Source organism: Dreissena polymorpha, chromosome 9, assembly GCF_020536995.1.
Source record: "Dreissena polymorpha isolate Duluth1 chromosome 9, UMN_Dpol_1.0, whole genome shotgun sequence".
NCBI classification, from domain to species: Eukaryota; Metazoa; Mollusca; class Bivalvia; order Myida; family Dreissenidae; genus Dreissena; species Dreissena polymorpha.
Window position 1 is genome coordinate 82987506 of NC_068363.1, and position 16320 is coordinate 83003825.

Here is a 16320-nt window from a genome sequence, read left to right on the forward strand (position 1 = left end):
AAATATTCTTTGAAAGCTAAAGACTGCATTTTGAAAAAGCATTTATTGACTAGAATAAATGTAAATGAAACAAAACATTAACACAAATAACAGTTCTGAACGATTCAGACGCTTTCCGCAGTTGTGTAAATTTCGGACATAAAATTCGGATGCGGATTTTGTATCAGAAAAAGCTTTTGTCTTTATCTGTAAATTACTGTACAAATAAATACTCTTTGAAAACTAAAGACTGCATTTTGAATAAAGCATTTATTGATTTTAATTAATGTCAAAGAAACAAAACATTAAAAAAAAAACAGTTCTGAACGATTCAGAGGCTTTCCGCAGTTGCGTAAATTTCGGACATTAAATTCGGATGCGGATTTTATAACAGAAAAAACTTTTGAGTCGGGGTTAAAAACAGGTTCGGTCGGGTAACTGGACACAAGACTTCTTTTTTGTTAGGCCTATATTGGACAAAGCGATATAACGGACCGTGATATTTTGGAGTCAATTTTCAACTATAAGTGAGCGATTTTTTTTACATTTTCTGAGGGGGAAAAAAATCAGTTCTTGGGGGTAAAAAATATACTTTTCAGGTGGGGGACTGCAGCCGAAATTCGGCAGCAGATTTGATAGATTGAGGGCCCTGGGTTTGGTCCATAATTGACCACTCGCCACCAGCTGTCAATCAAACTCACGAAATAATCAAAAAGATTTCGTTTATTGCGGCCACATGGTCCGACAAACAAAGACTGTCGGAGTAATTGATAAAACGTTTTTTGAAAACACAACTTAGTGGGCGGAGCAATCTCGTATATGGCGACTGGTCAATGATAATTACTGGTAATACATTTTGAATGTCATTATTTTATATGCATATGTTCTTGTAATGAATGTAATTTTATTTGAAAATCAGGAAGTCAAACAAAGTTAAATTGATCGTTATCTCGTTAAACACGGAGTTTCCTCTGCGTTGCGCAACGCAGAGGGCTGCCATGCCGGCTTATCAAATTGCTGATCGTTAACCTCGGCGGCACCAACCATGCAAACTTCCCGTATCGCGGGACGTTCTTAATCTCCCTCCGTGGGCTAGTCCACGGAGTAGCAAGGGAAATTGGGGAAAACGCGTGGACTGTACTGTAGGAGACACTTTGTCGGTGAGTCTTGTCTGTGTCGAAAATTTCATCCGATCTTCACCAAACATGGTCAGAAGTTGTATCTAAATGATTCAGAATTATACATGTCAATGCATGAATGAGTTCAAATGAAGTCAAAATTTATTGTTATTATAGGAGTCGCTTTGTCAGTCGGTCTGTTTGAATATGGGTCATGCCTGGTCAAAAACTAGGTTACAGGGTCACTTAGTGCGTTTTAAACCGAAATGTTGTCCGGACCATCATTATGTAATTTATCGTTAGATTTTATAATGGCTTGGTACATTCGTTCACCATCATGGGACGGTGTGTTATGCGAAAAAATTACGTCAATATCTCCAAGGTCAAGGTCACATTTTTAGTTCAAAGGTAAAAAATAGCCATAAATGGGCTTGTCCGGGCCATAAATTTTTCATTTATTGTGAGATTTTAAAATCATTAGGCACATTTGTTCACCATCATTGGACGGTGTGTAATTGCGAAAGAATTATGTAAATATCTGCAATTTCAAGGTCACACTTTGAGTTCTAATATCAAAAATTGCCATAAATGAGCTTGTCCGGGCCATAACTATGTCGTTCATTGTGAGATTTTAAAATTACTTTGTACATTTGTTCACCATCATTGGACCGTGTGTCATGCAAAAGAATTACGTCTATATCTCCAAGGTCACGGTCACACTTTGAGTTTGAAGGTAAAAATGGCCATAAATGAGCTTTTACGGGCCATAACTATGTCGTTCATTGTGAGATTTTAAATTGACATTTGTTCACAATCATTGGATGGTGTGTCATGTGAAAGAATTATGTCGATATCTTCAAGGTCAAGTTCACACTTTGAGTTCAAAGGTCAAAAATGAATATAAACAAGCTTGTCCGGGCCATAACTATGTCGTTCATTATGCGATTTTAAAATCATTTGACAATTTTGTTAACCATCATTGGACCGTGTGTCATGCAAAAGAATTATGTCAATATCTCCAAGGCCAAGGTCACACTTTGAGTTCAAAAGTAAAAGATGGCCACAATCATTGGATGGTGTGTCATGTGAAAGAATTATGTCGATATCTTCAAGGTCAAGGTCACACTTTGAGTTCAAAAGTAAAAGATGGCCATATATGAGCTTGTCCGGGCCATAACTATGTCGATCATTGTGAGATTTTAAAATCATTTGGCACATTTGTTCACCATCATTAGACCATGTATCATGCGAAAGAATTACGTCGATATCTCCATGGTCAAGGTCACACATTGAGTTCAAAGGTCAACAATGACCATAAATGAGCTTGTCTGGGCAATAAATATGTCATTCATTGTGAGATTTTAAAATTACTCTGTACATTTGTTCACCATCATTGGACGGTGTGCCATGCAAAAGAATTGCATCAATATCTGCAACGTCAAGGTCACACTTTGAGCTCAAAGGTCAAAAATGGCCATAAATGAGGTTGTCCGGGCCATAACTTTGTCATTCATTGTGAGATTTTAAAATTACTCGGTACATTTTTTCACAATAATGGGACGGTGTATCATGTGAAAGAATTGTGTCCATATCTCCATGGTCATGGTCACACATTGAGTTCAAAGGTCAAAAATTGCCATAAATTATCTTGTTGACCCCATAACAAAGTCATTCATATTGTGAGATTTTAAAATTACTTGGTACATTTGTTCACAATCATTGGACAGTGTGTCATGTTAAAGAATACGTCAATATCTCCAAGGGTAAGGTCACACTTGGAGTTTAAAAGTCAAAAATGGCCACAAATGAGCTTGTCCGGGCCATAACTATGTCAATATTTGTGAGATTTTAAAATGACTCAGTACATTAATTTTGTTCAGTCATTGGACGGCATGTCATGCGAAAGAATTCAAGAGTTCAGAGGTCAAAATGGCCATAAATGATAATGGCATAATAATTCTTAAAAATCGCCATAAATTAGTTTCTCTTGTTTTGTGAAGACAGCATGCAAAATATTCTGTATCAATGCAGCATGTGGGGGTATACGTCACGTCTGTGACAAAGCTCTAGTTTTTCTCAAGGTCATGGTTTATCAACTGAATTTCCCAATCCAAGAGGCACAGGATGTAAAATATAAAGCAAAAAAGATGTCACTATGATAAGCTATTAATTGCTCTAGATACCTCGTGTATATATCAATCTTTATGAAATGGTTAGAATGTTGACAATATATAAGCAGAATTTTATTATGTGTTGCAAGTGTCTCAAAACTAGGTTTCCATGACAAATGTGAATTTGGGTCACATTAGTCCAAAACTTAGGTCATGTTTCAAATAATAGTTTTCCACAAAGTCAGGTGAGGGTTTTAGGACCAACTTTTTGTTTAAAAGTAACTTATAAATTCTTATTGACAATGTAGCTAAATTGTATTGTTTGCTTTTGTTTCAGTTGGTTCGAATAGCAAAGGTTCTTGGCACTGATGATCTATACGCGTACATTGAAAAATACCAGATAGACTTAGACCCCAGGTTTAATGACATACTTGGAAGGTAATGTACACTTCCTGGATTGAGTAAGGAGATATGGAGAACTTTTCATCGTAGAGATGATATATTTCATATGGTTGTTGGACTGTATGAAGACAAGCCTCTATACGATTAAGGGTTAAGTAGAACAGAGGTCACAGGGATAACACATATTCAATACATAAATTATAAAGTATATTGATGGATGTGTTAAATGAAGATTGGTTCATTAAAGCTGAAGTCAGAACTCAAAGATATTCATTAAGGTCTATCCATAATATGCATATGGTAAAATGGGGTATAGGAGTCAGGTTTTGACTTGGTTGGTATGTCTGCATACAGTGTAAGTTTGTAGATTGAACTACTTCCACATTTCTAAATCTTCATATTTGGCCTGTTGCATCAAATTAAATTTCTTTTTTACAGCAAAATTATGCAGATGGGTTTTAAAATTATGAAGCTTGTGGAACTGATCCTCTGCTATTAATTTATTCAAATAATAAAGATTTGGTAATTGTGTATCAAATTAAGCTAGTTAGTTCACTCACTTGCACTAATCATACAATTCTATGCATGTATCAGAGTTTAACATGCTCATGGTGAGCTTTTGTGAAAACCGGTCATGAGATGCCTGTCATCTGTTGTCAACATTTACCTTGTTAGCTCTCTAGAGGTGACATTTATAGTTGTATCTTCTTGAAATTAGGTCAGAACATTTATTCTATTGATGTCTTGGCTGAGTATGAAAATCAATCTTGATGAAACCTGATTTAAATAGGCTCTGGTTCATCAAAGAACATGGACACCAGGGGGAGGGCAGTTTTCTGTTTAAGGCCATAGTGAAACCTTGTTAACATTCTAGGAGACATTTTTAACCAATCTTCATGACATGTCGGCAGATTTCAAAAACGGTTCTTGTAGAGGTTTTTAACATGTTCTGATTAAATTAAATGACATGCACAACAAGGTGTCCTTCCCTTATGCAAAACAAGAGAAATGTGTTACTTTTTAAGGTTTATATGAAAGTTTGGATACTAAATTATCATCCGAATACTAGCACAGTATCTGGATATCTGTACACGGTAAAATAAAATTTAATAAAGTAAACATAAATAAATAAATGATAAATATACATAATTATAAATCAAAATACAAAAAATACCTTTAGCTCACATGAGCTGTGCTCATGGTGAGCTTTTGTGATCGCCTTTTGTCCGTTGTGCGGCGTCAACATTTGCCTTGTGAACACTCCAGAGGTCACATTTATTGTTGAAACTGGTCATGCTGGGTCAAAAACTAGGTCACTAGGTAAAAAAATAGAAAAACCTTATGAACACTGGCTATAAAGAAACCTTGTGAACACTCTAGATGTCACAATTTTAGCCCAATCATCATGAAACTTGGTCAAAACATTGGTTTCATTGATATCTCGGACTAGTTTGAAAATGGTCCAGATAGGTGAAAAAACATGGCCGCCAGGGGGTGGGGCAGTTTTCTCAATATGTATATAGTGAAAACATGTGAACACTCTAGAAGTCACATTTTTGGTCCAATCTTCATGAAATTTGGTCAAAACATTTGTTTTCTGGATATGACAGTTGAGTTAAAAAATGGTTCGGATCAGTAAAAAAACATGGTCGCAAGGGGGGGGGGGTCATTTTCCTTATATTTATAGAGTAAAAAAAGCTTGTTAACACTAGAAGTCACATTTTTGGCCTAATCATCATGAAATTTTGTCTAAAGATCGATTTTACAGATATCTCGGACTAGTTCAAAAATGGTCATGATGGTTGGAAAAACATGGCCGCCAGGGGGTGGGGTAGTTTTCTCTATATGTATATAGTGAAAACATGTGAACAGTCTGTTAAAGAAAGATAACCTGTACATACTTTCTAATACCAGTAGTTGACTCCCTTGTTAACACTCTAGAGGCCACATTTATTGTCCAATCTTCATGAAATTTGGTTAGAAGATTGGTCTTAATGATATCTTGGATGAGTTTGAAAATGGTTATGTTTGCTTGAAAAACATTGCTGTCAAGGGGCGGGACATTTCCTTATATGGCTATAGTAAAATCTTGTTAACACTCTAGAGGCCACATTTATTGTCCTATCTTCATGAAACTTGGTCAGAAGATTCATCCAAATAATATCTTGGAAGAGTTAAAAAATGATAATGGTTGGTTGAAAAACATGGCTGCCAGGGGGCGGGGCATTTTTCCTTATTTGGCTGTAGTAAAACCTTGTTAACACTCTAGAGGCCACATTTATGTTCAGATCTTCATGAAACTTGGTCAGAAGATTTGTCCCAATGATAACTTGGATGTGTTCGAAAATAGTTTTGGTTGCTTTAAAAACATGGCCACCAGGTGGCAGGGCATTTTTCCTTATATGGCTATATATGGCTTTAGTAAAACCTTGTTAACACTCTAGAGGCCACATTTATTGTCCAATCTTCATGAAATTTGGTCAGAAGATTGGTCTCAACGATATCTTGGATGAGTTCGAAAATGGTTACGTTTACTTGAGAAAAAAAATGGCTGCCAAAGGGCAGGGCTTTTTTCCTTATATGGCTATAGTAAAATCTTTTTAACACTCTAGAGGCCACATTTATTGTCCTATCTTCATGAAACTTGGTCAGAAGATTCATCCTAATAATATCTTGGAGGAGTTAAAAAATGATGCCGGTTGGTTGAAAAACATGGCTGATAGGGGGCAGGGCATTTTTCCATATATGGCTATAGCATACATGCCATAATTTTTCAGACCAATTCCGGGACATTGAGTTAAATTGTCCGGGACTTTTGCCGATTTTCCGGGACATGTATAAAATGTAGCGATATTTATAGACATATGCATTTTTATACGCCCGTCTATGACGGGACGTATTATGGTATACCCCGCGTCTGTCCGTCCGTCTGTTAATGTCGTACGCTACGTCAAATATCCTTTGACAGATTTTCTTCAAATTTTAACACAATCTTAATATTGATAAACCCTGATCCCCTTTCGTTTTTGACGGAATTCTGAATTGTCGTTCCAGAGTTATGGGACTTTGTTCGTCAAAATTTCGTGATTTCATTGAATGTCCTACTGTACCTCAAATATCCTTCGATGGATTTTTTTCAAATTTCAACACAATCTTAATATTGATAAACCCTGATCCCCTTTCGTTTTTGACGGAATTCTGAATTGTCGTTCCAGAGTTATGGGACTTTGTTCGTCAAAATTTCGTGATTTCATTGAATGTCCTACCGTAGCTCAAATATCCTTGATGGATTTTTTTCAAATTTCAACACAATCTTAATATTGATAAACCCTGATCCCCTTTCGTTTTTGACGGAATTCTGAATTGTTGTTCCAGAGTTATTGTTCGTCAAAATATTGACAACTTCCAATGTGGCACACTAGAGACATACTTCTCAGATCATAAAGCTATCTGGATTTCTCTCAGTCAATAAATCTTGAGTATACCATCTCATTTATGACAAACATTATTGACAAACATTTTTGCAGATATTACTTGTGTATTCTTCTAATTGCTCTATGGACAAACCTCAATCTAAATTGATGTTGCAAGATGATACATTATGCTCCATTGAAATAGTATCCCTGAAAAATTGAACAAGGTGAGCTTTTTTCTATTCCGATTGTACACTACCACTTACCCATCTACATTTCTCTTTTATTATTGGTCAAAATATCTATAACAGGTTTACTTCAACTCCATATCCTCTAAAGAAATGCATACATATACTCAAAAAAAGATATGGTATGAATGTCAAGGAGACGGCGCTCCATGCTCATGTACTTATAAAATAAACCATGTATTCAAATACAAATAAACTGAAGTAAAAAAATGATTCAAAGGGTTATTTATTACCTTACTACTTCATTGGCGAACGACGGGCGTATCATGCGCTCATGGCGCAGCTCCTCAGTTGGTACGTTTCTTTTGTTTCGCATCGTTAATTGCAAAAGTTCGAAAGCCTATCCGAAATACACTTGATCTATTAACGTCAAATTAAACATTACTACTTCCGTTACTAGATACAAGCCACGTGTTTTCAGTGTAAGCGTTCTAAACATAGATGGTGACGTCACTGCGTTATTGTCATAAAGACTGTAATGCGTAGTTGTTGATACGCCTTTATTCATTTATAACATTTATATAATAATGACGTTTTTATATGCTTACTTTTTTACTCAACTTCTTTGTCGGTTAAACGTGCGAACATAAACTGCTTTTAATTTTTTTCTCAGCGATATTGGACTTCAGATGTGTGAACAACTATCCTTTGCCCTTACGCAGCGGGAAATAATGACGTAGTAGATTAAAGTCAATTAACAACCACATTAAACAATGCCGCCTTTTCGGTTTGACCGCGAACATGAGACAATCGATATGATAACAGGACCCCTGTTTATTGATCGATTTTGACACGTAGCGTAGTCTGCCTATTCGGGTAGGCATTGTCATGGAGACGCTGCAGATATACACAGATTCGAGGTGCAATTAAGCCTAAGATAAGGTACATGTATATATGGATTTTGTAAATTCCGGGACATTTGCCGGGACAGCGGGACAAGTTCTTCATTTCCGGGACTGTCCCGGACAATCCGGGACGTATGGCATGTATGGCTATAGTAAAACCTTGTTCTGTTGAAAATTGTGGCTGCCAGGGTGCTCACTAGTCATGAAAGTTGGTAAGAACATTTTGTTCTTATGACATCTTGGGCTGCACAGAACAGGTCAGTTCCTTTGAATCTCAGGTGAGCGACTTTGGGCCTTTCAGGCCCTCTTGTTGTTATCCCTAGGCAGAGGGTATCAGGTAAGCACCTTAGGGCCCAGGGCCCTCTTGTTCAACCTCTATTCCCATTTCAGATAGTCTGACACATTTCATAAGCCAACTGTGCCCAATTGAGAGCAAAAAATTTCCATCTGGAAAAAATCTGTTGTTTTTTCCTGAAAAAATATATATGATTTTCTTAAACTGAAGAGCTGATTTTTTTCATTGTCCACTCTAGGGGAAACATATTAGTGTGATGAAACTTGCTGAGAATGTTTTATCTTGACATTTTCTAGTCAAAGTTTGAATATTGGTCAGGGTTGTCAAAAAAACTAGGTCATTCGGTCAAATCTTCAAATAATAAGGATACCATTGTAGAGGCAACATTTTTGTTTTTATGAAATGTGGGTCAGAATGTTTGACAATATCATGGGCATGTTTGAATCTATGTAAAGTGGGGTGACAAAACTAGAGCACCAGGTATTGGTGTCCAAAGACTCAGGTGAGCACTTAAAGGCCATCATGGCGCTCTTCTTGTAAGGAATTGTTGATTGTTTATGGTTTAAATTACAAATAAATGGGGGGGGGGGTTCAACATGGTATTTTTGTCAAACTTTTACTGAAAAATAATCTTCCACTGCTTTATTTCATATTGTCAAGGGGTATAATTGCCTTGTTTTTTGTCGAGCTTTTACACTTTGTAAAAAATTACACATGTAAGCTTCTGTGCACAACTCCCTACATTTTTTATGCTCCCCTGGATCGAATGATCAGGTTATATTGTTTTTGACCTGTCTGTCTGTCATTGTATGTGTGTTTCTGTCATTATATGTGTGTGTCTGTCCCAAAACTTTAACCTTGGTCATATCTTTTGCAATATTAAAGATAGCAACTTGATATTTGGCATGCATGTGTATCTCATGGAGCTGGACATTTTGAGTGGTGAAAGGTCATCTTTCAAGGTCAAATATATGGCTTCAAAGCGCAGTAGGGGGCATTGTGTTTCACAAACACAGCTCTTGTTTTGCAATTTTCTCCAAAATCCTCCAGAATAATCTTCTGCAAGTGCAACAGTACATATTGACAAGGTTTCATGATTGCAATACTTTTAATGAGTAATTGCCCTTTGTTTAAATTACTTATTAGCATGGCTGTTTTCAGAGAATACCCGAGGTATTGTCATAGCAAGCTTGCCGTCTGTGTCGTGCTAAAACCTTGACATTTGTCTCTCAAATCAAAGTGCTTCCACCTACAACTTTGAAACTTCATATGTAGGTACCCCTTGATGAGTTCTACATGCCACACCCATTTTTGGGGTCACTAGGTCAAAGGTCAAGGTCACTGTGACCTCTAAAAAAAAAAAGAAAAATCTGACAATCTTTCTTTTATTCAAAACTGCACCTGCAGCCGAGCGTTGGCACCCGTTATGCGGTACCCTTGTTTTATAAGCCTCTGTGTACAACTCCTACATTTTCATGCAATTTTGTGTTTGTTATGCACGCGATCGAAAGATTGGGAGTATATTGTTTTTGGCCTGTTTGTTTGTCATTCTATGTGTGAACTTGCAAAGAATAATTATCGTAATTGCTACAGTGCATATTTTTTAAGTGTCATTTATTATTATGCCCCCCTTCGAAGAAGAGGGGGTATATTGCTTTGCTCATGTCGGTCGGTCGGTCCGTCCACCAGGTGGTTGTCGAAGATAACTCAAGAATGCTTGGGTCTAGGATCATGAAACTTCATAGGTACATTGATCATGACTCGCAGATGACCCCTATTGATTTTGAGGTCACTAGGTCAAAGGTCAAGGTCACGGTGACCCGAAATAGTAAAATGGTTTCCGGATGATGACTCAAGAACGCTTAGGCCTAGGATCATGAAACTTGATAGGTAGATTGATCATGACTCGTTTTGTGTTTGTCCCAGTAGGGTGGCATATAGCAGTTGCACTGCTGTCTTCAATCGGTTTCTGATTTTTTTTCTCCTAAATGCTTTCAGCTATGTACATGATTTTATGTATGTCAGTATATCTGCATTACTTAGAGATTAAGTTTTAATTTCCTTCCAGTCCATTAACTTTAGACAAAGTTACGGGCCTTGGACATGGTAATTTCCTCTAAAATAATAACCATGGGGCCTCAAAGTGCAGTAGGGTGCACTATGTTTTACAAAAGCAGCTCTTGTTAAAAATAGCAAATAATGCTAGGCCTTGTGGTTACAGTTTTCTTTTCTTTTTGTCTTAAACATTGTTACTTAAATCTTTGCACAACAAATCATCCGTGGTAGGAGATTCACTGGATATCGTCAAGGTCACATTGTGAGTTCAAAGGTCAAAAGTGGCCATAAATGATCTTGTCCGGGCCATAACTATGTCATTCATTGTGAGATTTTAAAATTACTTGGCACATTTGTTCAGATTGTGCAGTGCTTTCCACGGGATTTTTGTCAGGTGCCCCAGGGCTAATAGGGGTGGTACCCCTCCCGACATTGATTTTTTTTAGCTCCACTGGCCAGAGGCCAGCGGGGCTTATGTCATGGTCCTGTGTCTGTCGTGCGTGCGTGCGTCTGTGTGTTTACTTTTTCTTTAAACATCTTCTCCTAAACTACTAGTCCAATGCTGATGAAATTTCTCAGGAATGTTCCTGGAGTGAACCTCTTTCAAATTTGTTCAAATTATGCCCCTGGGGTCAAATTTAACCCTGCCCCGGGGGTCACAAAATTGAAAATTTGCGTATATAAGGCCTATTTTGTGAAAACTTTCAAAATCTTTTCGTCCATAACCATTGGGCCAAGGGCTATCAAATTTGGTATGTAGAGACATCTAATAGTCCTCTATCAAATTTGTTCAAATTATGCCCCTGGGGTCAAATTTGACCCTACCCTGGGGTCACAAAATTGAACATATGCTTATAGGGGGTCTATTTTATGAAAACTTTACAAATCTTTTCGTCCATAACCATTGGGCCTAGGGCTACCAAATTTGGTATGTAGTGGCATCTTATAGTCCTCTACCAAGTTTGTTCAAATTATGCCCCTGCCTCGAGGGTCACAAAATTGAACATGCTTATATAAGGCCTCTTTTATGAACACTTTAAAAATCTTCTTGTCCATAACAGTATGGCATAGGGCTACCAAATTTGGTATGTAGTGACATGTAATAGTTCTCTTCTTAGTTTGTTCAAATTATGCCACTGGGGTCAATTTGAAACTCAAGGGTCACAAAATTGAATATTTACTTATAAAGTGCTTTTTGTCCATATCCATTGGACCTAGGGCTACCAAATTTGGTATGTAGTGACATCTTATAGTCCTCTACCAAGTTTGTTTGAATTGTGCCTCTGGGGTCAAGTTTGACCCCGCCTGAGGGTCACAATATTGAACATTATGCTTATATAAGGCCTATTTTGTGAAAACTTTAAAAACTTCTTGTCCATAGCTGTATGGCATAGGGCTACCAAATTTGGTATGTAGTGACATGTAATAGTTCTTAGTTTGTTCAAATTATGCCCCTGGGGTCAAATTTGAAACTGCCCCGGGGGTCACAAAATTGAATATATGCTTATAATGGGCTTATTTTATGAAAACTTTAAAAATCTTTCTGTCCATAACTATTGGGCCTAGGGCTACCAAATTTGGTATGTAGTGACATCTTATAGTCCTCTACCAAGTTTGTTCAAATTATGCCCCTGGGGTCAAGTTTGACCCTGCCCCGAGGGTCACAAAATTGAACATATGCTTATTTAAGGCCTATTGTGGGAAAACTTTAAAAATCTTTCTGTCCATAACCGCATGGCATAGGGCTACCAAATTTGGTATGTGGTGACATGTTATAGTTCTCTTCTTAGTTTGTTCAAATTATTCCCCTGGGGTCAAATTTGACCCAGCCCCGGGGGTTCAAAAAATTGAACATATGCTTATATTAGGCTTATTTTGTGAAAACTTAAAAAATCTTCCTGTCCATAACCATCGGGTCTAGGGCTATCAAATTTGGTTTGTAGCGACATCTAATAGTCCTCTACCAAATTTGATCAAATTTTATCCCTGGGGTCAAAATTTGACCCTGACCCGGGGTGTCACAAAATTGAACATATGCTTATATAAGGCCTATTTTGTGAAAATTTCAAAAATCTTTTTGTCCATAACAATCTGGCCTAGGGCTATCAAATTTGGTATGTAGTGACATGTAATAGTCCTCTACCAAATTTGTTCAAATTTTATCCCTGGGGTCAAATTTGACCTTGCCCCGGGGGTCACAAAATTGAACATATGCTTATATAATCAGGGCTCGCGCTAGGGGGCGACGTGAGCGACTAAGTCGCTTTCTTACGCCAAACGTCGCCTAAAATTAAAGAAATTGTAGATAAAAAGCGACTTCCAGTCTCCCTCTTATCAGAATTTGTTTACATCTTGTTTTCTCGATGTCAAGGTCTGACTCAATTTTCCAATACACACTGTCGCAGCCCGGAGCGTTTCGCAATTGAGCGACATGTAATTTGAGGTAAACCCCGCCCCGATTCTCCCAACCTCCGAAATTATCTAATCGGCGATCGATATTTGTCAAGTCAGCATTCAAGTCACATGTTAGCTGGCCAATCAACATTGAGTTCACTCACACATAATATTGGGTCATTCATGCGCAGACACTGTATACTTGGAAATACACAGTTGATATTGTCGTCTGCCAACACTATAGCGGCCGATGGCAAACGTCGTATTTAAAGATAAACACATAAAAACAATACAAAAAATTATTTCTAAGTTGATCACTTTACATATCTACCGACTATCGATCTGAATTAACAAAAGGATGTTAATTAAATAATTAGATCTATGTCGATGATGTTACACCTTTCTGCAGATTATCGTTTGAAATTAAAAGGTGATAATTAAGTTGTTTTTTACCCACAAACTATGCTATTGTAAAGCAATATGTCAATAAAATTGTATATTAACTACGTATTTGCTACGTTTCCAATTTTCATTTTTTTTGCTGTCAAATGATATGCACAATTAGTTTCATGTGCGTAACGAGTACTATTTTTCGAACTGTCGTTTTCGGATAAATTATTTTGCGTTGATTATAATTTAATTTCGAAGTTCTTTAAAGAACAAATAGAATGAAGAATACAGATGGGGTGATGCGGACGGTGTTGTTTATCATATTTCGATTGGTATTCACATGAAATTGCAATTGGAAAGACTATAAAAAATAACAAATCATTATTAAGAAAGCGTATGTTAAATGTCATATTTCAAACATAAATATTTATCTGGTCTGACAGTTTTATTAAGCTTATGTTATCTACTGCTTCATAAACATATTATCGTTGAAATACTTTAGTCTGTATAATATATTAACATCAAAATGGATTGAATATAGAGCTAGTAAAATTTTAGTTATTTATCTGTGGTGTCTATTATTACTTGGTTAATTAGAACTGCTGGAAAAATTAAGATACACAAAAGAAATATAATTATGTGTACTACAGTGGTATACTTCAATAATGTGATACACATATATGTGTGTTGTAACGTCCTACATGCAAACCCTTGTGTCTGAGTCTCTCCACTTCTCCCTACAGTCTCCTCACTTCTCCCTAAATCACTGTCCAGGGAGAAGTCACTTCTCCCTAAAATTTTAGCCCAGCGTGAGCCCTGTATAATGCCTATTTCGTGAAAACTTTAAAAAAAATCTTGTCCATAACCATTAGGCCTAGGGCTACACAATTTGGTATGTAATGACATTGTATAGTCCTCTACGTAGTTGGTCAAATTATGCCCCAGGGGTCAAATTTGACCCTGCCCTCTGGGCCACAAAATCGATTATATGCTTATATCATGCCTATTTTGTGAAAACTTTAAAAATCATTTGTCCTTAACCATAAGGCATAGGGCTACCAAATTTGGTATGTAGACACATCAAATAAACCTCTACCAAATTTGTTCAAATAATGCCTCTGGGGTCAACTTTGACCCTGCCCCGGGGGTCACAAAATTGAATAAACGCTTATAAAGCGCCTATTTTGTGAAATCTTTAAAAAAATCTTCTTGTCGAAAACCATTCGGACTATGGCTACCAAATTTGGTATGCAGTAACATCTTATAGTCCTCTACCAAGTTTGTTCATATTATGCCTTTGGGTCAAATTTGACCCTGACCCACGGGTCACAAAATTCAACATTATACACGCTTATATCTTGCTTATTTTGTGAAAACTTTTAAAATATTCTTGTTCTTAACTCTAGGACCTAGGGCTACCACATTTTGTGTGAAGTGAGATATAGTAGTCCTCAAATTATGCCCCTTGGGTTAAATTTGACCCAGCCCAGGTTGTCACAAAAGTGTACATGTGCTTAAATAGGGCCTATATTTAAGTATTTGCAAATGCCGAGAATATTTGTTTCAGCCTTTTTTTTTCCGCACTGGAGCGATACAGGGCCATCATGGCCCTCTTGTTTATTTTAAGGTGTCAATTCACATTCTGTGGTGCGTTATAACTCAAAGAAAAACAGTGTCAAATGACGTCATTTGGTGCACTATGACTCTTCAAGAAAATCCCCCAGTCAATTAAAAATATATATTGTTTAATTGTTTTAAAACTTTCCCGCATAGATAGTAAAATCTCGACTCGAACGATTCCCCAATACATCTGTTTCAACCCGACTCGATTATTGTATACTTACTACTTTTCAAGTTTCTATTTATTACCCGATAATCCCGTTTATTTCGTTTTTAGCTCACCTGAGCACAACGTGCTCATGGTGAGCTTTTGTGATCGCCTTTTGTCCGTCGTGCGACGTCAACATGTCAGAAGATTGGTTTCAATGATATCTTGGATGAGATCGAAAATGGTGACGTTTGCTTGAAAAACATGGCTGCCAAGGGGCGGGGCATTTTTCCTAATATGGCTATAGCAAAATCTTGTTAACACTCTAGAGGCCACATTTATTGTCCAATCCTCATAAAACTTGGTCAGAAGATTCATCCCAATAATATCTTGGACGAGTTCGAAAATGATGTCAGTTGGTTGAAAAACATGGCCGCCAGGGGTGGGGCATTTTTCCTAATATGGCAATAGTAAAACCTTGTTAACACTCTAGAGGCCACATTTATTTTCCGATCTTCATGAAACTTGCTCAGAAGATTTGTCCCACTGATATCTTGGATGAGTTTAGAAATGGTAACCTTTGCTTGAAAAACATGGCTGCCAAGGGGGGGGGGGGGGGGCATTTTTCCTTATATGGCTATGTATGCACTAGTAAAATCTTGTTAACACTCTAGAGGCCACATTTATTTGCAATCTTTATGAAACTTGGTCAGACGATTCATCCCAATAATATCTTGGACGAGTTCGAAAATGATGCCGGTTGGTTGAAAAACATGGCCTCCAGGGACGGGGCATTTTTCCTTATATGGCTATAGTAAAACCTTGTTAACACTCTAGAGGCCACATTTATTGTCCAATCTTAATGAATCTGGTCAGAAGATTTGTCTTATTGATATCTTGGATGAGTTGTAAAATGGTTACGTTTTCTTGAAAAACATGGCCGCCAAGGGGCGGGGCATTTTTTTCTTATATGGCTATATAAGGCTATAGTAAGATCTTGTTAACACTCTAGAGGCCACATTTATAGTCAGATCTTCATGAAACTTGGTCAAAAGATTCATCCCAATAATATCTTGGAAGAGTTAAAAAATGATGCCGGTTGGTTGAAAAACATGGCCACCACGGGGCGGGGCTATTTTCCTTATATGGCTAAAGTAAAACCTTGTTAACACTCTAGAGGTCACATTTATTTTCCGATCATCATGAAACTTGGTCAGAAGATTTGTCCCAATGATATCTTGGATGAGTTCGAAAATAGTTTTGGTTGCTTTAAAAACATGGCCACCCCGGGTGGGGCATTTT

At 37.2% G+C, this 16320-nt stretch overlaps 1 protein-coding gene across 3 annotated transcripts in view; it reads left to right on the forward strand.

Moving 5' to 3' along the window:
* LOC127843995 (casein kinase II subunit alpha) overlaps positions 1 to 16320 on the forward strand; it is a 163667-nt gene that overhangs the window by 108945 nt on the left and 38402 nt on the right. For all 3 annotated transcript variants that reach the window (XM_052373955.1, XM_052373957.1, XM_052373956.1), the window contains one exon: positions 3546 to 3646. In XM_052373955.1, coding sequence (XP_052229915.1) covers positions 3546 to 3646 — 101 coding nt within the window. The remainder of the gene's footprint in view (positions 1 to 3545; positions 3647 to 16320) is intronic.